Source organism: Salvelinus alpinus, chromosome 2, assembly GCF_045679555.1.
Source record: "Salvelinus alpinus chromosome 2, SLU_Salpinus.1, whole genome shotgun sequence".
In the NCBI taxonomy this organism is placed as follows: domain Eukaryota; kingdom Metazoa; phylum Chordata; class Actinopteri; order Salmoniformes; family Salmonidae; genus Salvelinus; species Salvelinus alpinus.
The window spans coordinates 79549531-79573919 of NC_092087.1; the positions used below are offsets into that span (position 1 = coordinate 79549531).

The 24389-nt window shown below is 43.5% G+C and overlaps 2 protein-coding genes and 1 long non-coding RNA gene across 5 annotated transcripts; 2 read left to right on the forward strand and 1 right to left on the reverse strand.

Annotated features, from left to right (window-relative positions):
• The first annotated feature begins 534 nt into the window (after window positions 1–534).
• Window positions 535–6784, forward strand: LOC139541347 (endoplasmic reticulum resident protein 27-like). The gene is made up of 5 exons (XM_071345908.1): window positions 535–591; window positions 5283–5426; window positions 5558–5674; window positions 5905–6030; window positions 6399–6784. The coding sequence occupies exons 1-5, from the start codon at window positions 535–537 to the stop codon at window positions 6624–6626; spliced, it is 672 nt and encodes a 223-aa protein (XP_071202009.1). The 3' UTR covers window positions 6627–6784.
• Window positions 6785–12260: 5476 nt separating this feature from the next.
• On the forward strand, window positions 12261–16581 carry LOC139567883 (involucrin-like). Of its 3 annotated transcripts, none has more exons than XM_071389477.1 (6): window positions 12261–12373; window positions 12458–12513; window positions 12595–15440; window positions 15549–16297; window positions 16378–16415; window positions 16493–16581. In XM_071389477.1, the coding sequence occupies exons 1-5, from the start codon at window positions 12345–12347 to the stop codon at window positions 16385–16387; spliced, it is 3690 nt and encodes a 1229-aa protein (XP_071245578.1). In that variant the 5' UTR covers window positions 12261–12344; the 3' UTR covers window positions 16388–16415; window positions 16493–16581. The 3 variants fall into 3 exon arrangements, with proteins under 3 accessions (XP_071245578.1, XP_071245579.1, XP_071245577.1); XM_071389478.1 differs by having other exon boundaries at window positions 12595–15320; window positions 15435–16297; XM_071389476.1 differs by having other exon boundaries at window positions 12595–16297.
• Window positions 16582–21844: 5263 nt separating this feature from the next.
• Window positions 21845–23934, reverse strand: LOC139551259 (uncharacterized). Its single transcript, XR_011670237.1, has 3 exons — window positions 23812–23934; window positions 23680–23738; window positions 21845–22185 (listed from the first exon to the last, which is right to left on the reverse strand). It is a non-coding gene; the product is annotated as an uncharacterized lncRNA (long non-coding RNA).
• Between the last annotated feature and the right edge of the window lie 455 nt (window positions 23935–24389).

The window sequence follows — 24389 nt, forward strand, 5'->3', positions numbered from 1 at the left end:
TGTAATGAGTTCAAAGGTTTGGATAGGAGGGGGGGTCGGCAGTTTTTTGTCTTGCCTTGGGCAGCACAACGTCGAGGGCCGGCCCTGAATGCAAACATGCATAAAGCCAGCTCAGCCCTGTGAGTTCTGTTGTCTATCAGTTGTTGTCTCTTTGTCTGGGTCGAGGAACCCCCCTCTTAATCTAGTCCAAATATAATGAATATGAACAAGTATAAGGTTGCTGCAGTTTGACAGGGTTTTCACCCCCCCAGGGCCAGTTTTCTTCAGGAGTTTTTTAAAACCATTTGACTTGATTAGAAAAAACTGGTCCCATCATAGCCCATATAAAACCTTTTTTTCAACTGATTAATCACTGTCATACCTTATAGGGTCAAGCGTTTTCCTGGTAATGTTAAGGTGACACCAGTCTGCTTGCAGTTGTCAGTTATCGTCAGGTATGTGGATGATCAGGGCTTTATTCAGGAACGTTTCTTGGGCTACTTTGTCTCAAGTGGGCGAGATGCGCAGTCTGTGTTTGACTTTGTGAATTCTGAGATGTCTGAGTTTAACTTCATGGAGAAACCCTTTGCCCAAACCTACGATGGCGCAGATGTAATGGAATGTATCTGCTATTTGTATTTTCAGATAAATCCCCTACTAATCCCTGATTAAGAGATCTGGGGAAGTGTACCAAAAAATGTCTGTAGCATTGAAGGTCCCTAAGAACACAGTGGCCTCCACCGTTTATAAATGGAAGAAGTTTGGAACCACCAAGACTCTTCCTAGAGCTGGCCGCCGGGACAAACTGAGCAATCGGGGGAGAAGGGCCTTGGACAGGGAGGTGACCAAGAACCCGATTGTCACTCTGACAGAGCTCTATATTTCCTCTGGAGGTCCATCTCTGCAGCACTCCACCAATCAGGGCTTTATGGTAGAGTGGCAAGGTGGAAGCCTCTCCTCAGTAAAAGGCACATCACAGCCGGCTTGGACTTGGATCTGCAGAGAGGAATGGTACAAACTTTCATTTGTAAATCATTATTATAACGCAAATGAAACCTAGAGTTCGGTTTATATAGCCATGGGGGAATGAAAAAAGTTGTGTATGTATTTGGTTGTGAAAATCTTAGATTACATGTAAAAAAAAACGACTCAATAAAAAATATAAAAGGAATACTAAAATAGCCAATGTATCGTCATGTTGTATACATCATAACCCGAGGGGGGTCGAAATTGTTGTTCAAATGTTGCATGTACATTTTTTATAATCTAGAAATTGTGTTATATGTTAGAATGTCTAATAAACAACTATATGGTATACATTAATAATATTGTTTTGTCAGAAATATATAAATATACTGATGACAAAGTTTTACCTGCACCTGTATGCAGACGATACAGTTGTGTGCTCTATCGCCCGCCCTGCTGATCATGCTCTATCTGAACTACGTTACGCTTTCATTATTTTGCAGAAAACCTTTATTGCCCTTAAATTATTATTGAATACGTGGAAAACTAAGTATATGTTGTTTTCTAGAGTACACAAAAAAAAATTTAAAGATTGAAGAGTACGTACCTAGTTCGGTGTATCGTTAAGTTGTCTTTTTAAAAAACATATTGATGAGTTAGTTAATTAAGATGCTGAATATAAAAAGGGGCTTCTTCTATAGAAATAGGTCAGGCCTCTTGCTTAATAGTACAAAGCAGATAATTCAATCAATGTTCTTACTGCTCCTAGACTATTGCAAAATCATCTATATGAATGCAGCTGCCACTTCATTAAAGCCTTTAGATGCATTTGACCCTAGAGCACTTTGTTTTATTATGGGTGCAGGTTCAGTACACATCCCTGCATTCTCTATCGTAAAGTAGGCGACCCTCTTTGAGGTCACGTAGGTCAATTCGTTGCTCTCTTTGCCTTTATAAAGCTCTTTTACATACTGTAAACTCCCTCTGTAGCTAACAGTTACAATAACCATTAGATGTACGAGTCAGAGTTATCATACACAGTGTCAGGGATTGCTAACTCTTGAAATTCCTTTGGTCTGTACAGAGTTCGGTAAATCAGCTCTTTGCCCCTTACTTGTGGAATAATCTCCAAGCTTCTCTAAACATTGATGTTTTGGTGTCTCTAGGTTAATTCAGACTGCTGAACGAGGCCTGTTACAACTTACTATTATTAAAGGATTCGTACCTTTAATAAAATACGAAACACTTGACGAAACAACAACACCGACAAACGAACAGTCCTGTAAGGTGAACAGACAAAACAGAAAACAACCACCCACAAACACAGGTGGGAACAGGCTACCTAAGTATGGTTCTCAATCAGAGACAACGATAGACAGCTGCCTCTGATTGAGAACCATACCAGGCCAAACACATAGAAATACAAAATAAGGACAACATAGAACACCAGACATAGAATGCCCACCCAAACTCACGCCATGACCAACCAAAATAGAGACATAAAAAGGATCTCTACGGTCAGGGCGTGACACCACCCCTCCCATGTGTTCCCAGGTACATATTTGGGAGCCCATATTCATTCAGGATGTAAGGCTTACTAGTTATGGCAAATGTTAGGAAAACTTGGTTGTTGTAACAAAACAAAAAAACAAAACAAAAAAACAGCAAAGTTTTATACTTTGACCACATCTTTTCACATACGTTTTATTTGGGTCTTTTTAATTTACTACGTTGTTTGGCTCCAGCCCTTGGAAGCTCGGTGCATGTACAAAGAAAAATAACACAATTCAACAATTGATGGATGGTGACAAAAATAATGACATTGCCAGTAGTCATGTTAAGGTTTTCAATGTTTTATTGGTGGAGTTGATGGATTTGCATGTGGCTGTGCATTATATGGTGCCGGCATAGGAAAGAGGATCTGATCATGGCTATTGGTATTCTTGATCAAGTCTTGATCCAAAAAGACACACAACTGTTATGAGGTTAATTCCACATTTTCTTGGTAGTGTATTATCATGGTATGAGACAACATAAATTATACAATTTAAGTAAAGTAAAAATAAACGATATTATCCTAAATTGAGAGATGAATAAAAAATGTGTTGTCACATCAACATCGTCAAAAATCTTTCACAATGTACCTGTTTTCAGTATAGAACGACATGTATACAGATTATATTATTCAAGGTTTGAAATGAACACAATGAGAAGTGATTTTGTAACAACAGTTTTGAATGGGTAATTGTATCAAATATATATCATTGTATGTTTTAATTAGCGCTCATATAAACTGTTTTCATCACTGCCTTGTAAACCCATTCTTGTAAGTTGGAGCTACTGTACGTGATTGTCTGGGGCTGCTGTACAGATTTGAGCACTTGCCAAGATGTTGACATTTCTGGGTATGTCTCACCTGTAACATGATAATAGTAAAGATTATGATGGTAATAATAATATTGTTATATTATTTTTATAATAATAAAAATCTGTCAATCAACCATATGTCTTTCTTAAAAGCCTTTTTTTGCATCAGCAGTTGTCACAAAGCGTTTTAGAGATACCCAGTCTAAAAATCCAAGACCCATCAATGCATATGTCGAAGCACAGCCTCTAGGAAACACTCCCTAAAGTCATAAACCTAGGATTACAGTTTTTCTCAATTGCTAAAACACTAAAACCCATTGGCTGAACAAAGTTCTCAGTTGCCTGGACTCATTTAGCTAATTATGCAGTCTGTTGTCAATACCTTAAACCATTTCGCATGGTAAAACACAATTTGCAGATCTCACGTAGACTTTTCAGCAAAACTCTAAACACATTCTCATTCTCAAAACACATTCTGCACTCTAATGCACATGTCATCCATACTGGTAAACACAAGTGGCAACAATCAAATACAAATAGAGAACACATGTCATTGATTGAACACAACCACTCAAAATTGATTTAACATCAGTTTCCACCGAGCTGCTCAGGTAATGGAATGGTTTAACATCAATGGGCAGTTTATGAACTTGTACCTCCCTCCATACTCGCCTTTCCTGAATCCGATTGAGGAGTTTTTCTCCTCTTGGAGATGGAAAGTGTATGATAGACAACCCTACACCAGAGTAAATCTGCTGCAAGCCATGGATTTAGCCTGTGGTGATATAGGTGAGGAATCATGTCAGGGCTGGATACGGCACACAAGAGGCTTCTTCCCCCGTTGCCTCAGGAGGGACAATATTGCTTGTGATGTCGACGAAGTGCTCTGGCCTGACCCAGCCCAAAGACAAGAAGAAGCACATTGATCACATGTTTACTCCTTTGATTTTTGGCCCTTTTAGTATTGTATACTGTAGTACAGTGCATTGTAGGCTGTATACTGTACAATGGACAAATTGTATGGCCCTGAACATTGTGCTTTCCATTTATTAACAGTACTGACTGCTCAATAGATTTTGACTGGTTGCTGGTTCATATCAACCAAGAACAAGAATTACAGTATCACAGAGACAAAGGACAAGTTTGTGAGATGCAGGGTACAGTACTGTAAAAATAGGGGTACAAGAAGGAGGAAGAACAAAAAACAAAATTGCAAAGAGCAAAGCAGAGTAGTAATTTCAGATCAATTTTGAGCTACTTTGATATAACATGTCATCAAAAGACAATGACGGAAAAATATGAATATTTTTTTAGACTAAAAATGTACTTCTCCCTGAGAATTGTATGTTTTGAACAATGTGTTTTCTATTTTTCGGTGTATTGTTTATTGACTGCTTGAGAGTGTATATCATTTTGATCACTTTGTTTATGATTTGAGAGCAGTGTTTGATTTTGAACACAGGTAAAACTGTTTTGAGGCGAATGTTTCATTTTGCGAGAGGAGTCAGAGGTTATGTAAATAGTGCTTGAAGATGAGGTTTTGTGTTTAATGTTTTCAGGAAATGGAGCAAGGTTTCAGAAATTGTGTTTTAGCAATTGAGAAAAACTGTAATAATTCCCCAAAAATTGGATGTCATTGTCTTTAATAACTGTTGCAATACAAAACATTGAAACCTTGTTAAATATTTGTTACTTTGGTATATATTGAGTGAAATGTTAAATGGTGGACTGCCGTGCACCTGCTGGGGACCAAAATATTATTTCAAGACATTCTTTGAGGATGATTCTATGACAAATACAAGGGACCAAAATATTATTCACTGAAATTCACTTGGGCTAAGTGACAATTTGAATCTCAAAAACAGACTTCAATAGTATATCACTCTAGTGAGTGTTATTAGACTCGAACATTCTCTCTCCCTCTCTGTCTGCCCCCTCTCTCTCGCCATCTCTTTCCCTCTCTCTCTCAGACTCCCTCAGAGGAGACTTTTGGCTACAAGGAGCCTGTGGAGGCAGCTAAGACTGTGAAGCATATCCGTGTGGCTCTGTGCAGCGATAAGGAGGCATGGGCCAAACTCAGCATCGTGTCTGACACTATCGCCATCTTCAGAAAGGTAAACTACTACACCACACCTTTCACTTTGTCCAACAGAAATCACCTGCTTGGCTCCCGTTACAACAACTTTGACAACAAATGTATGAGAAAATATCAACTGAAAAATGTGATCTATGTGTGTGTGTTCAGGCAGATAACCACCAAGACAACCTTCAGCTCTCTGAGACCAAGAAAGTGGAGGCGGACGGCCTTGCTCGCTTTATCACCATGAACGAGCTTCGCTACATCACCGAGTACAACCAAGTGGTAGTCACTGACCACAGCACTGCTCATCTACACCTTACACACTACTCTATACAACAGCACCTATTAACAGTTATACCAGCCTTGTCATGATTACACCTTGGCATCACATCTTTGTATTATTAGCCTTTCATGTTCAGTCATATAACCAGACTATACCTACAGACAGTTAATGTACTGTCACATGCCTCTGTTGATATCTATTTCCTATAGCTCTCTCTCTCTCCTCTCAGACAGCAGTGGGTCTGTTCCAGTCTGAGGTGAAGGCACACCTCCTGCTCTTCATCAACAGGGGGAGTGGTGACTATAAAGAGCTCAAGGACGGACTAGGAGCTCTGGCCCCAGAATTTGTTGGCGAGGTGAGAGCAGGTAAGCAGCAACTGGACCTGAAAAGAGCGACTGAACAAAACCTCTGTTATATCGGCCATTTGATTCAAATCTTGAGATAATGTCCCTAATCCCCTATTTGGGATCGGTTCTTTTGAATCAACTATTTAATTGAATCTTGAATTTAATATGTAAATTGGATCAATGGAGTCAGATGTTTTGAACTGCTCTGTGAAAACCCTTACCAAATGCGGGAGATAAGGAACTGCCCATCAACAAAATTCATATATATATTGAACTACTCGTCAATAAAATTACAGATTTTAGTTTTAGTTTCTGTTGTCAAACGTATGTGCTACAGTGTGCTCTACTGAATATTACCATGATTTCTTTGTCACAGTTCCTGTTTGTGCTGGTACACGGGGTGAAGTCCAATGAGAAATCTCTGGGCTACTTCGGCCTGACGTCACGTGACCTTCCCCGCGTGGGCATTTACGACCGCGACTCAGATATGAAGTGGCTCATGCCCGAGGGAGAGATCTCCACCGAGCGTGTGCGGGAATTCTGCCAGTCACTCATACTAGGCAATCTCAAGGTCAGAGGTCAAAACAAACCTGAGTTCAAATAGTATTGGTTCTCTTTCAAATGCCTTTGAGGGTTGATTGAGCCTGCCTGGAGTGCACTTTTTGGACTATTCTATTGGTACCATTGTGACAGGCAAGCTCAATTAAGAGCAGGTAAATACGTATTTGAAAGAAAACAAATACTATTTGAACCCATACCTATGGCGCAGTATACGTTTCAGTGGCTTTGATAATATGTAGAAAGAGGCAATAAATTATACTGTGTGGCCTCCATTTAATGTATCTATATTGCTTCTCAAAAACTTTTTTCATCTTTTTAGGAGGTGAAGCAGGCAGGAGAACCTGATCCTAAAACTGAGTTGTAAAATAAACAAATAAATGAATGTAAATAATTAGCTTTGTGACAATAATTGTGTCTTTTTTGGAGTCAGTATTGATTTCTGCCTGAATCTTATGTAGGCTATGTGTGTGCTCTGGTGGGCATGGTGTGTGTTTATGTGAGGGCAAGTCTGCCATCTGCGAGTTGACAACAGCTCAGTGGCTACTCACCACTGAGATTTTGGATGTGATGGTTACAATCGCAACTGACTGACCTCAGTAGACTAATAGGGCCTGGAGGGTCTAACAGAGAAAGAAGAATTGGAATCTGTCTTCAGAAAAAATAACAGTTGAGGATTTCAAATGCAATCGCAAAGAAACAACAAATACAATAGAATAAGATGCAGTATATTACAATACAATACATATTTGTGTATTTACATGCAAATGCTACATTTAAGTGCAGACCTGTGTTCAAATACATGTACAGGATATTTGAGTGTCTGGTGTATAAAACACTTTTTCAAATACACAGCCCAAAACAATAACTTTTATTTTTGTATTTGAATGGTTATTTGTAAAAGCCAAATAGTCTGCCAAATTGTATTATTTGACAGTATTTTCAAATTCTTACGTATATTCATGACAGTATATTTGAGTTTTTCAAATGCTTTAAGTGTATTTCCAAATATATAAAAAAATTCAACTACTTATCTTTTGAAATAAAAGATCAGAATACTTCGAATGTATGAGCAATTAATTGAAATATTTTAAATACAGTGGCAAGAAAAAGTATGTGAGCCGTTTGGAATTACCTGGATTTCTGCATAAATTGGTCATAAAATTGGATCTGATCTTCATCTAAGTCACAACAACAGACAAACACAGTCTGTTTAAACGAATAACACAAACAATTATATGTTGTCATGTCTTTATTGAACTCACCGTGTAAACATTCACAGTATAGGGTGGGAAAAGTATGTGAAATGTTGGATTTAATAACTGGTTGACCCTCCTTTGGCAGCAATAAACTCAACCAAATGTTTTCTGTAGACCTGCACAGCGGTCAGGAGGAATTTTTGGACCATTCATCTTTACAAAACTGTTTCAGTTCAGCAATATTCTTAGGATGTCTGGTGTGAACCGCTCTCGAGGTCATGCCACAGCGTTTTAATCGGGTTGAGGTCAGGACTCTGACTGGGCCACTCCAGAAGGCGTATTTTCTTCTGTTCAAGCCATTCTGTTGTTGATTTACTTGTGTTTTGGGTCATTGTCCTGTTGCGTCGCTCAACTTCTGTTGAGCTTCAACTGGCGGACAGATAGCCTTAAATTCTCCTGCAAAATGTCTTGATAAACTTGGGAATTCATTTTTCTGTCAATGATAGCAAGTTGTCCAGGCCCTAAAGCAGCAAAGCAGCCCCAATCCATGATGATCCCTCCACCATACTTTACAGTTGGGATGAGGTTTTGATGTTGGTGTGCTGTGCCTTTTTTTCTCCACACATAGTGTTATGTGTTCCTTCCAAACACATCAACTTTAGTTTGACTCCTGACTCTAAATAGCTTTTGGAAAAGTCAATAGCCAAGGGGTTCCCATACTTTTTCCAACCTACACTGTGAATGTTTAAATGATGTATTTAATATAGACAAGAAAAATACAATAATTTGTGTGTTATTAGTTTAAGCACACTGTGTTTGTCTATTGTTGTGACTAAGATGAAGATCAGATAACATTTTATGACTAATTTATGCAGACATCCAGGTAATTCCAAAGGGTTCACATACTTTTTCTTGCCACAGTAGTATTTGAACCCAGATCTGACTAAGTTACGTACAGTTGAAGTCGGAAGTTTACATACACCTTAGCCAAATACATTTAAACTCATTTTTCCACAATTCCTGACATTTAATCCTAGTAAAAAATTGCTGTTTTAGGTCAGTTAGGATCACCACTTTTTTTTAAGAATGTGAAATGTCAGAATAATAGTAGAGAAAATTATTTATTTCAGCTTTTATTTCTTTCATCACATTCCCAGTGAGTCAGAAGTTTACATACACTCAATTAGTATTTGGTAGCATTGCCTTTAAATTGTTTAACTTGGGTCAAACGTTTCGGGTAGCCTTCCACAAGCTTCCCATAATAAGTTGGGTGAATTTTGGCCCATTCCTCCTGACAGAGCTGGTGTAACTGGGTCAGGTTTGTAGGCCTCCTTGCTCGCATGTGCTTTTTCAGTTCTGCCCACACATTTTCTATAGGATTGAGGTCAGGGCTTTGTGATGGCCATTCGAATACCTTGACTTTGTTGTCCTTAAGCCATTTTGCCAGAATTTGGAAGTATGCTTGGGGTCATTGTCCATTTGGAAGACCCATATGCGACCAAGCTTTAACTTCCGGACTGATGTCTTGAGATGCTGCTTCAATATATCCACATAATTTTCCTACCTCATTCTGCCATCTATTTTGTGAAGTGCAGCAGTCCCTCCTGCAGCAAAGCACCCCCACAACATGATGCTGCGACCCCCGTGCTTCATGGTCGGGATGGTATTCTTCGGCTTGCAAGCCTCCCTATTTTTCCTCTAAACATGACGATGGTCATTATGGCCAAATAGTTCTATTTTTGTTTCATCAGACCAGAGGACATTTCTCCAAAAAGTACGATCTTTGTCCCCATGTGCAGTTGCAAAACATAGTCTGGCTTTTTTATGGCGGTTTTGGAGCAGTGGCTTCCTCCTTGCTGAGCAGCCTTTCAGGTTATGTTGATATAGGACTCGTTTCACTGTGGACATAGATACTTTTGTACCTGTTTCCTCCAGCATCTTCACAAGGTCCTTTGCTGTTGTTCTGGGATTGATTTGCACTTTTCGCACCAAAGTACGTTCAACTCTAGGAGACAGAACGCGTCTCCTTCCTGAGCGGTATGATATTTGTGTGGTCCCATGGTGTTTATACTTGCATACTATTGTTTGTACAGATGAACGCGGTACCTTCAGGTCTTTGGAAATTGCTCCCAAGGATGAACTAGACTTGTGGAGGTCTACCATTTTTTTTCTGAGGTCTTGGCTGATTTCTTTTGATTTTCCCATAATGTCAAGCAAAGAGGCACTGAGTTTGAAGGTAGGCCTTGAAATACATCCACAGGTACACCTCCAAATGAATCAAATTATGTCAATTAGCCCATCAGAAGCTTCTAATGCCATGACATCATTTTATGGAATTTTCCAAGCTGTTTAAAGGCACAGTCAACTTAGTGTATGTAAACTTCTGACCCACTGGAATTGTGATACAGTGAATTATAAGTGAAATAATCTGTCTGTAAACAATTGTTGGAAAAATGACTTGTGTCATGCACAAAGTAGATATCCTAACCGGCTTGCCAAAACTATACTTTGTAAACAAGAAATGTGTGGAATAGTTGAAAAACAAGTTTTAATGACTCCAACCTAAGTGTATGTAAACTTCCGACTTCAACTGTACATGAAAGATCCAGACACTGTAGGCCAGCCTACAGCAGTGGAAGAGGGGAGTGAGTGCAGATTTCTAGACATTAAGGGCCGTACAATAAAGTAAAGAAGGATTGGAGCACTTGGGGTGAATATAAAAGACCAGAAAAAAGACCAGATTATCTGACTGCTGTGCTGAAAGAAACAGGAGAAGAAAACAACACACCAAAGAGAAGGAAAAGTTGATCCAAATAAATTCCTTAAAAAGTGGATGGGAATTTTCAAGGCAAAGACTTGGAATTAAGGATAATTAGTAGGGATGGAGTGCCAAGCGGAAACATCAGACGGAATAGGGAAAATACTATTTGGCATATGTTGAGTTTGAAAGGGCTGGAGATGGATGCATAGCTACAGTATCTAAACAGCTGCATTCGAGTGTCTGTGTTTGTGGATGTGTACTGCAATCAAAGTTGAGACAACATTGGAAAAAATGCGTCCACAAAAGAGGGTAGACGATCAGAGGATGATGTGATGGGTTGTTGTCTTGTGTTTTATTTCATCCACATGAGGGAGACATTTTATGGAGATAGTGGGCACCTTCTAGGGGATCACTGATGTCAAGTCGGTGACAATTGTTGGTCACCTCCTTTGAAAGTGTGTTGCATTCTGGGGCTAAAACATTTCTGACGTGGGTCTATATGTCGACTGCATGAACTTGACAAAAGTAATGTGATCAAAGGTAATGAAGATTTGACTCCAAGTTTCTGCAGTTGCTCTTCACCAACCTCCTCCTGCATCCATCACCTGCATTGTGGGTGGCTCTATTGTCAACAAATCATTAGTGTTTTTGTTCTTTTTACATTATAAAGGAAACCTTTTATAAACAATGGCAACACTGCCATGGTGATCTGAGCCTTGCTGTTGGAAAACAACATTAGTATCTGTATTTCGGTTGTCGCAGATGCACCTCTCCTGACTTTACTTCTTGACTTTGGTCTACAGTCAGTTGCTTTAGCCCTACCACTCAAACGAGCCCTACTATATGTTTGCCTCTGAAAAATTAAAGACTCAGATCATCAAAAGCATATGTATGTGGTGTGTTTGCATAATTTGAGTGTTTAATTGGCGTCTGTCTGAATTCAGAATTTGTCAAAGATGTTGCGCTATGTGCAAATGAAACTGTTAATCATCTAATGTTGCTATGCTGAATGAAAAGAAGGCCGTGTAAAATAATGGTGCCTAACTGCTCATATAGCCTCTAATCTTCAAATGAACCAAGTGAATTTTGTACAAGCAATAATTTAAATCGATCAATGAAGTGCCAAGACAAAATGTGTTTCCTACTTTAGAGCAGGGGTGTCAAACTCATTCCATGGAGGGCCTAGTGTCTGTAGGTTTTTGTTTTTTCCTTTCAATTAAGATCTAGACAACTACTGTAGGTGAGGGGAGTAATTAGTGGCCTTAATTCAGCAATCAAGTACAAGGAAGGAGCGAAAACCCACAGACACTCAGCCCTCCGTGTAATGAGTTTGAAGTGTGCTTTAGAGTAAGGGCTGTCAAACCTGTCAGGAACTCAATTAGAGAATCAACCACACCTGAGTAAATATTCTGCATTCCAAATCAACCCCTAGCCCCTACACCTACCACTTAGTCACTTATGGGCATTTGAAATGATCAGATAGGTTTAAGCAATATGTTAATTGCTTCACCTTGCCTTCTGATAGGCTGGATGCAATTGTGGCCATATTGCTTATCCCTATTCAATCTTTTCTGATTAACAGAAGTGTTTAGGCCAGGGTGTAGGATTTAGGGGTCAATTTGGAAATAGAAATGTAATGTAGTTCAGTGGCTGACAGCTGTACTTAATTACCAACGACATTAGAAGGGTCTGGGATTCCTTTAAAAGGAGCAACCAAAAGTCTGGCAAATATAGTAAAAGGGATATTCTGGTAGGACGTATGCCTACCATTAGTTCTGAATACTGGTGAGGTTCTGAGGGCAAAATGGCCGTGTTGATTGGAATTGCTTTCAGGTATGTTTTTAATAGTCTTGATTTAGTTTGTTTCCCTTGTCCTTCAGGTAGCTATGTTTATAATATACATTCTTTTTCCTAAAGAGTTTCTTGGCTTTGTTGCCTACTAATTGGAGGGATAACGTGTTCTACATCAGAAGGTGAGTTCATTTCAAATAACAGCTACGTAGTTCCATAACCTTAAAAGGCTGGCATTTTCTGAAATATTTTTTTTTACCTAGGTGATTGGTCTCCTGTACTGGGTTCTAATGCAGCATGGCTCTATGCAGGATCACTTAGGTCTCTAGGATATGGCAATTATAAGTCTCCAACAGTTCAAATGAAAGCGCAACAGAAACATCCGGCCTCCATCCTGCGGAAGGAACTGGCCCCCATGTCCCAGCAACCTCAGCAAGTGAGATATCAAGCTCAAATGCCCCAGAATCAACCAGCCACTGAACTTCAGAAGCAACTGACTGCCATGAGCCAGCAAGTGTGGCATCCAGCTCAAATGCCCCTGCAGCAGAAGCAACCGACCGCCGTGCCCCAGCAAGTGTGGCATCCAGCTCAAATGCCCCTGCAGCAGAAGCAACCTACCGCCGTGCCCCAGCAAGTGTGGCATCCAGCTCAAATGCCCCTGCAGCAGAAGCAACCGACCGCCGTGCCCCAGCAAGTGTGGCATCCAGCTCAAATGCCCCTGCAGCAGAAGCAACCGACCGCCGTGCCCCAGCAAGTGTGGCATCCAGCTCACATGCCCCTGCAGCAGAAGCAACCGACCGCCGTGCCCCAGCAAGTGTGGCATCCAGCTCAAATGCCGCTGCAGCAGAAGCAACAGACTGCCATGAACCAGCAAGTGTGGCATCCAGCTCAAATGCCCGTGCAGCAGAAGCAACCGACCGCCGTGCCCCAGCAAGTGTGGCATCCAGCTCAAATGCCGCTGCAGCCGAAGCAACCTACCGCCGTATCCCAGCAAGTGTGGCATCCAGCTCAAATGCCCCTGCAGCAGAAGCAACCGACCGCCGTGCCCCAGCAAGTGTGGCATCCAGATCACATGCCCCTGCAGCAGAAGCAACCGACCGCCGTGCCCCAGCAAGTGTGGCATCCAGCTCAAATGCCCCTGCAGCAGAAGCAACCGACCGCCGTGCCCCAGCAAGTGTGGCATCCAGCTCAAATGCCCCTGCAGCAGAAGCAACCTACCGCCGTGCCCCAGCAAGTGTGGCATCCAGCTCAAATGCCCCTGCAGCAGAAGCAACCGACCGCCGTGCCCCAGCAAGTGTGGCATCCAGCTCAAATGCCCCTGCAGCAGAAGCAACCGACCGCCGTGCCCCAGCAAGTGTGGCATCCAGCTCACATGCCCCTGCAGCAGAAGCAACCGACCGCCGTGCCCCAGCAAGTGTGGCATCCAGCTCAAATGCCGCTGCAGCAGAAGCAACCGACTGCCATGCCCCAGCAAGTGTGGCATCCAGCTCAAATGCCCCTGCAGCAGAAGCAACCGACCGCCGTGCCCCAGCAAGTGTGGCATCCAGCTCAAATGCCGCTGCAGCCGAAGCAACCTACCGCCGTATCCCAGCAAGTGTGGCATCCAGCTCAAATGCCCTTGCAGCAGAAGCAACCGACCGCCGTGCCCCAGCAAGTGTGGCATCTAGTTCAAATGCCCCTGCAGCGGAAGCAACCGACCGCCGTGCCCCAGCAAGTGTGGCATCCAGCTCAAATGCCCCTGCAGCAGAAGCAACCGACCGCCGTGCCCCAGCAAGTGTGGCATCCAGCTCAAATGCCCCTGCAGCAGAAGCAACCTACCGCCGTGCCCCAGCAAGTGTGGCATCCAGCTCAAATGCCCCTGCAGCAGAAGCAACCTACCGCCGTGCCCCAGCAAGTGTGGCATCCAGCTCAAATTCCCCTGCAGCAGAAGCAACCGACCGCCGTGCCCCAGCAAGTGTGGCATCCAGCTCAAATGCCCCTGCAGCAGAAGCAACCGACCGCCGTGCCCCAGCAAGTGTGGCATCCAGCTCACATGCCCCTGCAGCAGAAGCAACCGACCGCCGTCCCCCAGCAAGTGTGGCATCCAGCTCAAATGCCCTTGCAGCAGAAGCAACCGACCGCCGTGCCCCAGCAAGTGTGGCATCCAGCTCAAATGCCCTTGCAGCAGAAGCAACTGACTGCCATGAACCAGCAAGTGTGGCATCCAGCTCAAATGCCCCTGCAGCAGAAGCAACCGACCGCCGTGCCCCAGCAAGTGTGGCATCCAGCGCAAATGCCCCTGCAGCAGAAGCAACCGACCGCCGTGCCCCAGCAAGTGTGGCATCCAGCTCAAATGCCGCTGCAGCAGAAGCAACCTACCGCCGTATCCCAGCAAGTGTGGCATCCAGCTCAAATGCCCCTGCAACAGAAGCAACCGACCGCCGTGCCCCAGCAAGTGTGGCATCCAGCTCAAATGCCCTTGCAGCAGAAGCAACCGACCGCCGTGCCCCAGCAAGTGTGGCATCCAGCTCAAATGCCCTTGCAGCAGAAGCAACCGACCGCCGTGCCCCAGCAAGTGTGGCATCCAGCTCAAATGCCCCTGCAGCAGAAGCAACCGACCGCCGTGCCCCAGCAAGTGTGCCATCCAGCTCAAATGCCCCTGCAGCAGAAGCAACCGACCGCCGTGCCCCAGCAAGTGTGGCATCCAGCTCAAATGCCCGTGCAGCAGAAGCAACCGACCGCCGTGCCCCAGCAAGTGTGGCATCCAGCTCAAATGCCCCTGCAGCTGAAGCAACAGCCCACTGAACCTCAGAAGCTGACGTCTATGCCCCAGCAAGTGTCGTATCGATCTAAAATGCTCCAGCTTCAAAATCATCTGGCTGCAATGCCACAGAAGCCTCTTATGTTGCATCCAGCTCAATTTCCCCAGCAGGAGCTGGCCGTCGAACCCCAGCAGGAGCTGGCCGTCGAACCCCAGCAGGAGCTGGCCGTCGAACCCCAGCAGGAGCTGGCCGTCGAACCCCAGCAGGAGCTGGCCGTCGAACCCCAGCAGGAGCTGGCCGTCGAACCCCAGCAGGAGCTGGCCGTCGAACCCCAGCAGGAGCTGGCCGTCGAACCCCAGCAGGAGCTGGCCGTCGAACCCCAGCAGGAGCTGGCCGTCGAACCCCAGCAGCAGCAGGAGCTGGCCGTCGAACCCCAGCAGCAGCAGGAGCTGGCCGTCGAACCCCAGCAGCAGCAGGCCGTCGAACCCCAGCAGGAGCTGGCCGTCGAACCCCAGCAGGAGCTGGCCGTCGAACCCCAGCAGCAGCAGGAGCTGGCCGTCGAACCCCAGCAAGTGACGTATCCAGCGTATGCCAGACGTATGCCCCAGCAGCAATCGAACCACATTCCTCAGCAAGAATGGCATGTATCTCACATGCCCCTGCAGCAGAAGCAACTGGCCACTGAACCTCAGCAGAAGGAACTGACCGCCATGCCCCAGCAAGTGTGGTATCGAGCTAAAACGCTCCAGCAGCATAATCCTTTGGCCGCCATGCCACAGAAGCAACAGGCCTCCATTCCCCAGCAGCCTCCGCTCGTGTGGCATCCAGCTTATTTCCCCCAGCAGCAGAAGGAACTGGCCGTCGAACCCCAGCAGCAGAAGGAACTGGCCGTCGAACCCCAGCAAGTGAGGTATCCAGCTCAAATGCCCCAGCAGCAACCGAACCACATTCCTCAGCAATTATGGCATGTAGCCCAAATGCCCCAGCAGCAACTGGTCCCAATGTCTCAGCAGAAGCACTACGAAAGCACTGAAGATGGCGCCTCTAGTAGTTCTCAGTTCCAAATCAGTTCCGAATCGCACTACAAGAATGGCAGAACTGTCTTCTCCCAAACCCGCTACACTCCTAGGGAGGCTATGCCTGTTGACAGTGGAAATGATCCCAATGACAGTGATGGCATATTTGAACCAAGCACATACCCACCACTAGTAATGGATCCTACAAGGTAACATACCATTTTAATCTGGTTTTAACTTTGCTCTCTGAATTTGAAACCCTTTGTACTAACCATGTATCTGCCAACAGGAAAATCTAATGGTGGATTCATCCTTCAGCAGCTGATGGTGAGACTTTTTTTTTTTTTAATTGTCAAATTAATGACATAAGATTCTGTTGCTGACACTGTTCTAATTTCTTTCAGGTTTCAGTCATGCTTTTGTTCTGACCAGGAAGTTGCCGTGTTCTTGCTACTCTTGCATGATTGAATCAATAAACTATTTTACTTTCCAATATCTAGTGTCTTTGCAGTACTGAGGGTACTCTTGTGCTTGCTGATTTCAAACAGATGGTGTGGGTTACCAGTACAGTTGGCAGTAAAAGAATGTGGTTCAGTCTTCAAATAGCTGGTTTTTACCTTTGCTACTGTTTGTTCAAATTCCAAGATTGGCTCTACATTAGTGTTGTCAAGTGGTGAAATGTCTGACCTTCCTCATGTTCATACTTTTGTATGTTGACACCCCTTCAAATGACTGGATTTGGCATTTCGGCCACCCGTTGCTGAAGCGTATAAAATCGAGCACACAGCCGTGCAATCTCCATATTCAAACATTGGCAGTAGAAGGGCCTTGATGAGCTCTCACTTTCAATGTGGCACAGTCATAGGATGACACTTTTCCAAATCAGTTTAGCATATTTCCACCCTGCTAAAGCGTCCCCGGTCAATTACATTTTTAATGTGATAGGCCACACAATCACACAACAGGGCTGTAGTCATCTGTCCTCGGTTGCAACACTTAGCGTTCCAAACTGCCTCTGGAAGCATTGTTAGCACCAGAACTGTTCCGGTGCTTCATGAAGAGTGTTTCAATAAACAGCTGCACAAGCCTACAATCAATATTTGCAATTCCACTTGTCTGTGGGGGTGGGGTAAAGCTCGGCGATATTGGACTCAAGCGCAATGGAAATGGCTTGTCTGGAGAGACTAATCACTCATCTGGCAGGACAAATCTGGGTTTCACTAATGCCAGGAGAACGCTACCTGCCCGACTGCATTGTGCCAACTTAAGTTTGTTGGTGGAATAAATGTCTGGGGCTGTTTATGATGGTTTGGGCTAGGCCCCTTAGTTCCAGTGAAGGGAAGTCTTAATGCTACAGCATACAATAACATACTAGACAATGCTGTGCTTCCAACTTTGTGACAACAGTTTGGGGGAAGGACCTTTCCTGTTTCTGTATGACAGTGCACAATGCAAGGTCCATACAGAAACGGTTTGCGATTGGTGTGGAACAATGACAGGCCTGGAAAGAGCCTTGAACTCAACCCTATCGAACACCTTTGGCATGAATTGGAATGCTGACTGCGAGCCAGGCCTAATCAACCAACATCAGTTTCTGACCTCATACTGTTGTGGCTGAATGAAAGCAAGTCCCCACAGATGTTCAAACAACTAGTGGAACGCCTTCCCAGAAGAGTGAAGGCTTTTATAGCTGCAATTGGGGGGAGCAAACTCCATATTAATGACCATGATTTTGAAATTAGAGTTTCAACAAGCTGATGACCATAACTTTGGTCATGTAGTGCACTTTAGTTGTATTTATGTTGGCATGCATTGTACACGGTGTTAACAATCCAGACTTATTCTTCATCAATCTGAGCCTTAGGGAGAGTACTAAGCTAAGATATGGAATTGTTTTAAACGTTCATACCATGATCAATTAATGTATGAATTTTTGGTACACTTCAGGTATCAACATTTTATCACAATGTTTTGATAAAATATAGAATTTTGCCTTTGCTACTATAGCCCACAGAAACACCTTGAATAATGCCTTTTTATAAATGGCAAAGGTTTGTTGTCTCTCCAATATCTAGGTGGTGGCACATATTTAACCCTTTATGTATCACATTTTGCCACATACTGTATGTCTGAAACCAGATGGTGAGTAATATATGGAATTAAGTAGTAACCAAAACAAGTGTTAAACAAATCAAAATATGTTTGGCATTCTTCAAAGTAGCCACCCTTTGCCTTGATGACAGCTTTGCACACTCTTGGCATTCTCTCAACCAGCTTCATGAGGTAGTCCCTTGGAATGCATTTCAATTAAAGAGAGTGACCCAGCACTTTTTTTTTTAATGCCAGCTCAAGTGGGCTTTCCACTTTCCTTTTGTATTTATTTAGTAATGGTGATAACATAATCACTCCGGACAGACAACTAAAAACTCATCATATAAATGTTGCAGCAGCCTAGGCTACTCCTAAACAGAGATCTGGGATGAAAACGAGATGATTTTTCAGTCTGATCATATAGGCTAATAATAGCAGCTGCGTGTTCAGCCTATGCGCCATGTCCATCTGGTCAGGGTAAACAAATTGGTAACGTTATGTATTTATAGTCCATTTGTGTGTCAGGAGAAAATGTGATTAAATTTGGTTTACATTCAAACTTGGGCTGGCCAGGCTGCCTATACGTTTTCAATCCAAAATGAGTAACTGGAATGAATCAACATAATAGTGATGACAGATGTGAGTTAATGTTTAATTAGGCTTACCGTTGCATAGCTCTGCATGATGCAAACAGGGCTGGCCCTCCCATTAGGCAAGATTATGCTTCTGTCTTTTTGGCAATTGGTTGCCACCCTCCGGTGCCCCTGATCCGCTTCTAAACCGCCCGCACCCCAGCCACCAGCTCATAGCCATTGCTGCAGTTCCCGCTCCCACCCTTTTTTCTCCTCTCCCGAAGTTCACTCTTACTGTCTTTGGTAGCTATGGTGATGTGTGTGTTTTATATGGGATTATCCAACTGTGAAACATTAATAAAAAGGAGTTTGCCTATTCAATTATTGTATTGTCTTTTTGTTTGTGTGACAAGTTGGTGATTAAGGCAGTAGCCTAACCTATCCTGTTAGCGTTAGCTAGCTCATACTAGTAGATATCATCAGCTAAAAGTAAGCTACAGAGTTTTGAAACAAATGTGCTACCATGTCTAAGAGACAAAAATGAATGAAGCAGATAAAAAAAAAATGAATGAGAAAAGAGGCACAATCTCTAAACCAAAGCAATTCGCTGCTGAAATTGATCAGCGTGCAGCAATGTCCATCAGCCGGTATAGAGAACGACAAGCCTCCGGGGACAGGCGTTCATTCGCCGAGAGGGACGAGCCCCCTTTCGCTGGTTCTAGCAGTGAAGAGGGCGAACCGCAGGAGCCATCCACTTCCACCAATGACGAGAGCTCACTGGGTGAACAAGAACGGGTGGCCACACCTCCAAACAATGCTGGCGGAGACCCTACTATCTTGGACCCTGACTCAGATTCGTCGCACCCCATCCCCGATGACAGTGGTGCTGCTGCTAAATCCGACTCCCAGACAAAAAACATAAAAGATCCATGTGATTGGCCAAAATATATGAATGGATCTTTACGGGATATGATAGCAGAGAGAACAGTCTATGACTTGGGAGACTGGAGTCTTTCACAATTTTTGGGCCTTCCTCTGACACGGCTTAGTATATATGTCCTGGATGGCAGGAAGCTTGGCCCCAGTAATGTACTGGGCCATACTCATTACCCTCTGTAGCGCCTTGCGGTCACATGCCGAGCAGTTGCCATATCACCAGGAGGTGATGCAACCGGTCAGGATGCTCACCGTTGGTGCAGCTGTATAACTTTGAGAATCTGGGGACCCATGCCAAATCTTCTCAGTCTCCTGAGGGGGAAATGGTGTTGTCGTGCCCTCTTCACGACTGTCTTGGTGTGTTTGGACCATGATAGTTTGTTGGTGATGTAGACAAGGAACCTGAAACTCTCGACCTGCTGCGCTACAGCCCCGTCAATGTGAATGGGGTCGTGTTCGGCCCTCCTTTTCCTGTAGCCTACAGTCAACTCCTTTGTCTTGCTCACATTGAGAGGGTGTTGTAATTGCACCACACTGCCAGGTCTCTGACCTCTGACTTGCATAAGTTCTCCCTCTACTCACTCTAGTTAACGATTTCACACAATATATTTTTGCAATGACTGCAATCTTTGATCTTTTATGACCAACTCATTTTGGCTGCACCGAGCAAGTTTGACCTATTCCTACAACAACGGTTGGAACCATAGAGAGCACATATGATACTGCACGCTTACAGTGCCTTCAGAAAGTATTCACACCCCTTGACTTTTTCCACATCACCTGAATTTAAAATGTATATTTTTTGTCACCAGCCTACACACACACACAATACCCCATAATGTGGAATAATGGAATAATTTTTGCACAAATTAATTACAAATGAAAAGCTGAAATATTTTGGGTCATTAAGTATTCAATTCAACGCCTTCGTTAGGGGAAGCCTAAATCAGTTCAGGAGTAAAAATTTGCTTAAGTCACATAAGTTGCATTCTGAGCAGTGAATTTCAAACAGATTCAACTATAAAGACTAGAGGTTTCCAATGCCTGGCAAAAGGCACTCATTGGTAGATGGTAGAAAAAAGCAGACATGGATTGTCCCTTTGAGCATGAAGTGATTATACTCTGGTGTCTCAATACACCCGGTCACTACAAAGATACAGGCCTCCATTCTAACCCAGTTGCCGTAAAGGAAGGACACCGTTCAGGGATTTCACCATGAGGACAATGGTGACTTTAAAACAATTAGTGTAATGGCTGTGATAGAAGACTGAGGATGGATCAACGTAGTTACTCCACAATACTAGCCTAATTGACAGTGAAAAGGAAGCCAATACAGAATAAAACATTTGAATCCTGTTTACAAAAGCACCAAAGTAATACTGCAAAAAATGTCAACACAATTAAAATTGTCCTGAATACAGAGAGTTATGTTTGGGGCAAATCCAATACATTAGATCACCACTCCATATTTTCAAGCATAGCGGTGGCGGCATCATGTTAGGGCATATGCTATCAATCATTAAGGACTGGGGTGTTTCAGGATAAAGAAAAATAAACCTGAATGACCTAAGAATAGGCAAAATCCTAGAGGAAATCCTGGTTCAGTCTGCTTTCCCACCAGACACTGGATGATGATTTCACTTTTCACCAGGACAACATAAAAGGCAAACTCAAGTGTTCCTGAGTGGCCAAGTTATATTTAAATCAAAACTATGCCAAGACCTGAAAATGGTTGTCTAGCAAGGAACAACCAAATTCGACAGAGCATGACATTTTTTGAAAATAATAAAATGGCCAAAAGTTGAACAATCCAGGTGTGGAAAACTCTAAGGGTACTTCCCCAGAAAGACTCAAAGCTGTAGTCACTGCCAAATGTGCTTCTACAAAGTATTGCCTCAAGGGTGTGAATACTTACGTAACTGCGAAATTTCTGCATTTCATTTTCAATACATTTGTCAACATTTCCAAAAACATATTTACATTATGGGGGTAGTGTGTGTAGATAGGTAATTTTAAATATATATATACACACTTGAATTCAGGCTACAATTTGGGGGAATAGGTCAAGGGGTATGAATTATTTCTGAAGACACTATGTACCAGCAACACAACTTTAAACTGATTCTTTAAGCAAAATATTGAAAATAATTGGTATAATTTATAGGCAGAAATTAAATGGTTTATTAATCATTAAATCATGCAACAGTAGTATCAATTTCTTTGTCAAAGACCTGCTGAGGCACGTGGGCCTGTCACGTCTGCTGGAGTCCTGTTGCTTCTGCCGAGGACCTATTGCTTCTGCTGAGGTAAGGGCGCCTGCCAGATCTGCCGGGGTCCAGTTTCTTCTGCCAAAGCAAGGGCGCCTTCTGCATCTGCCAGTGTCCTGCCGCATGTGCCGGGGTCTTGTTATGTCTGCGGAGACACGGGCGCTATTACTTCTGCTGGGGCATAGGAGCCGGTTACTTTTGGTGCAGTTAGGGGAATATATCCATAATCACCTAGGAAACAAAGACAAAGTTAAAAATAGAAAAATGCCTCGTTTTGTTTAGGGGTAGATCAGCTTTAATTTTGCAGATAGAAGCTACAATCTAGCAATGTAATGCCTGCATCATTTCCAATCACACATACAATATTTTCCACTAACCCTACCACCCCTCCCCTAATTGGAGTAAACTAATGAACAATAGTTAAGCTTCTACATACAATCTATTTTACAATTTTGTTGGATTCTATATTGGAAAATACTTCATGTTAACATACTACTTTACATATATAATGAATATAAAACTCTAACAGCTTACAGATGGTGGGCAATTAAGGTCACAGTAATGAAAACTTAGGACACTAAAGAGGCCTTTCTAGTGACTCTGAAAAACACCGAAAGATGCCCAGGGTCCCTGCTCATCTGCGTGAACATGCCTTAGACATGCTGCAAGGAGGCATGAGGACTGCAGATGTGGCCAGCGCTACAGGGAGACAGGACGGACAGCTGATCGTCCTCGCAGTGGTAAACCACGTGAAACACCTGCACAAGATCGGTACATCCGAACATCACACCTGCGGGACAGGTACAGGACGGCAACAGCCGAGTTACACCAGGAACGCACAACCCCTCCATCAGTGCTCAGACTGTCTGCAATAGACAGAGAGGCTGGACTGAGGGCTTGCAGGCCTGTTGTAAGGCAGGTCCTCACCAGAAACAACGTCGCCTAGGGGCACAAACCCACTGTCGCTGGACCAGACACGGTTTTGTCTCACCAGGGGTGATGGTCAGATTCGCGTTTATCGTCGAAGGAATGAGCGTTACAGCGAGGCCTGTACTCTGGAGCGGGATCGATTTGGAGGTGGATGGTCCGTCATGGTCTGGGGCAGTGTGTCACAGTACAGGGAAGACATCCTCCTCCCTCATGTGGTAACCTTCCTGCAGGCTCAACCTGACATGACCCTCCAGCATGACAATGCCACCAGCCATACTGCTCGTTCTGTGCGTGATTTCCTGCAAGACAAGAATGTATGTTCTGCCATGGCCAGCGAAGAACCCGGATCTCAATCCCATTGAGCACGTCTAGGACCTGTTGGATCGGAGGGTGAGGACTAGGGCCATTCCCCCCAGAAATGTCCAGGAACTTGCAGGTGCCTTGGTGGAAGACTGGGGTAACATCTCTCAGAAAGAACTGGCAAATCTGGTGCAGTCCCTGAGGAGGAGATGCACTGCAGTACTTAATACAGCTGTTGGCCACACCAGATACTGACTGTTACTTTTTGACCCCCCCTTTGTTCAGGGACACATTATTACATTTCTGTTAGTCACGTCTGTGGAACTTGTTCAGTTTGTCTCAGTTTTTGAATCTTGTTATGTTCATACAAATATTTACACATGTTAAGTTTACTGAACATAAACACAGTTGACAGTGAGAGGACGTTTCTTTTTTTGCTGAGTTTATATAACTACGGTTATTTGAACCAAATCAATATGTAGAACAACCACTCACCTTTTGGGTTATGAGAACTGGTTCTCTCTCCAATTAGCAGGCAACATACCCAAGAAACTCTACAAAACATTCAAATGTTACAAAACTGTTAGACAATGGACAGAAACTAGATCAATAAATGGAACCGCTAACCTTAACAAGAGTTCTAAAGCCATAGCTATTTTTCTAAACAAAACCACAATCATATTCAGAACTAATGCAAATGTTTTGGTTGTTTCTTAAGAATCCCCAGACACTGCTAATCAATGGCTAATCAATGGCTGGCTTATAAGTGACAACTGATATACTCAGGTGTTGCTAATTGCCCAATGAAAGTCAGGAGATTCGATAATTGCCGATTTTATTTGTATGTCCCGTTGCCCCTGGTGCGTGGAGATTTCACGTAACGACCAATGGAATGGTCTAAAATGTGCCATGTGTTGGATTCTACGTTTTGAACATTGAGATATTAAAGACATGATAGATCAGACACATTGTATATTAAGGAGTGAAAGAGACTGGGTCTGTAGAAAGACAGCTGTGAAAGACAGCTGTGGAATGTGTTGGGTGGACAAGAGGAGAGCAACGTGTTGATACAGGGTAGACAGATGGACCTCTGTGGATTAGATGGAGGGGTTGAGGTCAGGAGGTGAGAACAAATTCCCTGAAGGGAGTAATAAGGGTTTGGTATCTTGTTACTCTTTTCCTGTTAAACCGTAAGATGTAAGGAT

Bases quoted from the DNA above. Each gene is read 5' to 3' on its own strand.
- LOC139541347 (XM_071345908.1), top strand. From the start codon at position 535: ATGTCTGAGTTTAACTTCATGGAGAAACCCTTTGCCCAAACCTACGAT. The intron at 5,427-5,557 runs GTAAACTACTAC...GTGTGTGTTCAG, and splicing joins CTATCGCCATCTTCAGAAAG to GCAGATAACCACCAAGACAA. The intron at 5,675-5,904 runs GTAGTCACTGAC...CTCTCCTCTCAG, and splicing joins TCACCGAGTACAACCAAGTG to ACAGCAGTGGGTCTGTTCCA.
- LOC139567883 (XM_071389476.1), top strand. From the start codon at position 12,345: ATGGCCGTGTTGATTGGAATTGCTTTCAG. The intron at 12,374-12,457 runs GTATGTTTTTAA...TTTTTCCTAAAG, and splicing joins TTGATTGGAATTGCTTTCAG to AGTTTCTTGGCTTTGTTGCC. The intron at 12,514-12,594 runs GTGAGTTCATTT...TTTTTTACCTAG, and splicing joins AACGTGTTCTACATCAGAAG to GTGATTGGTCTCCTGTACTG.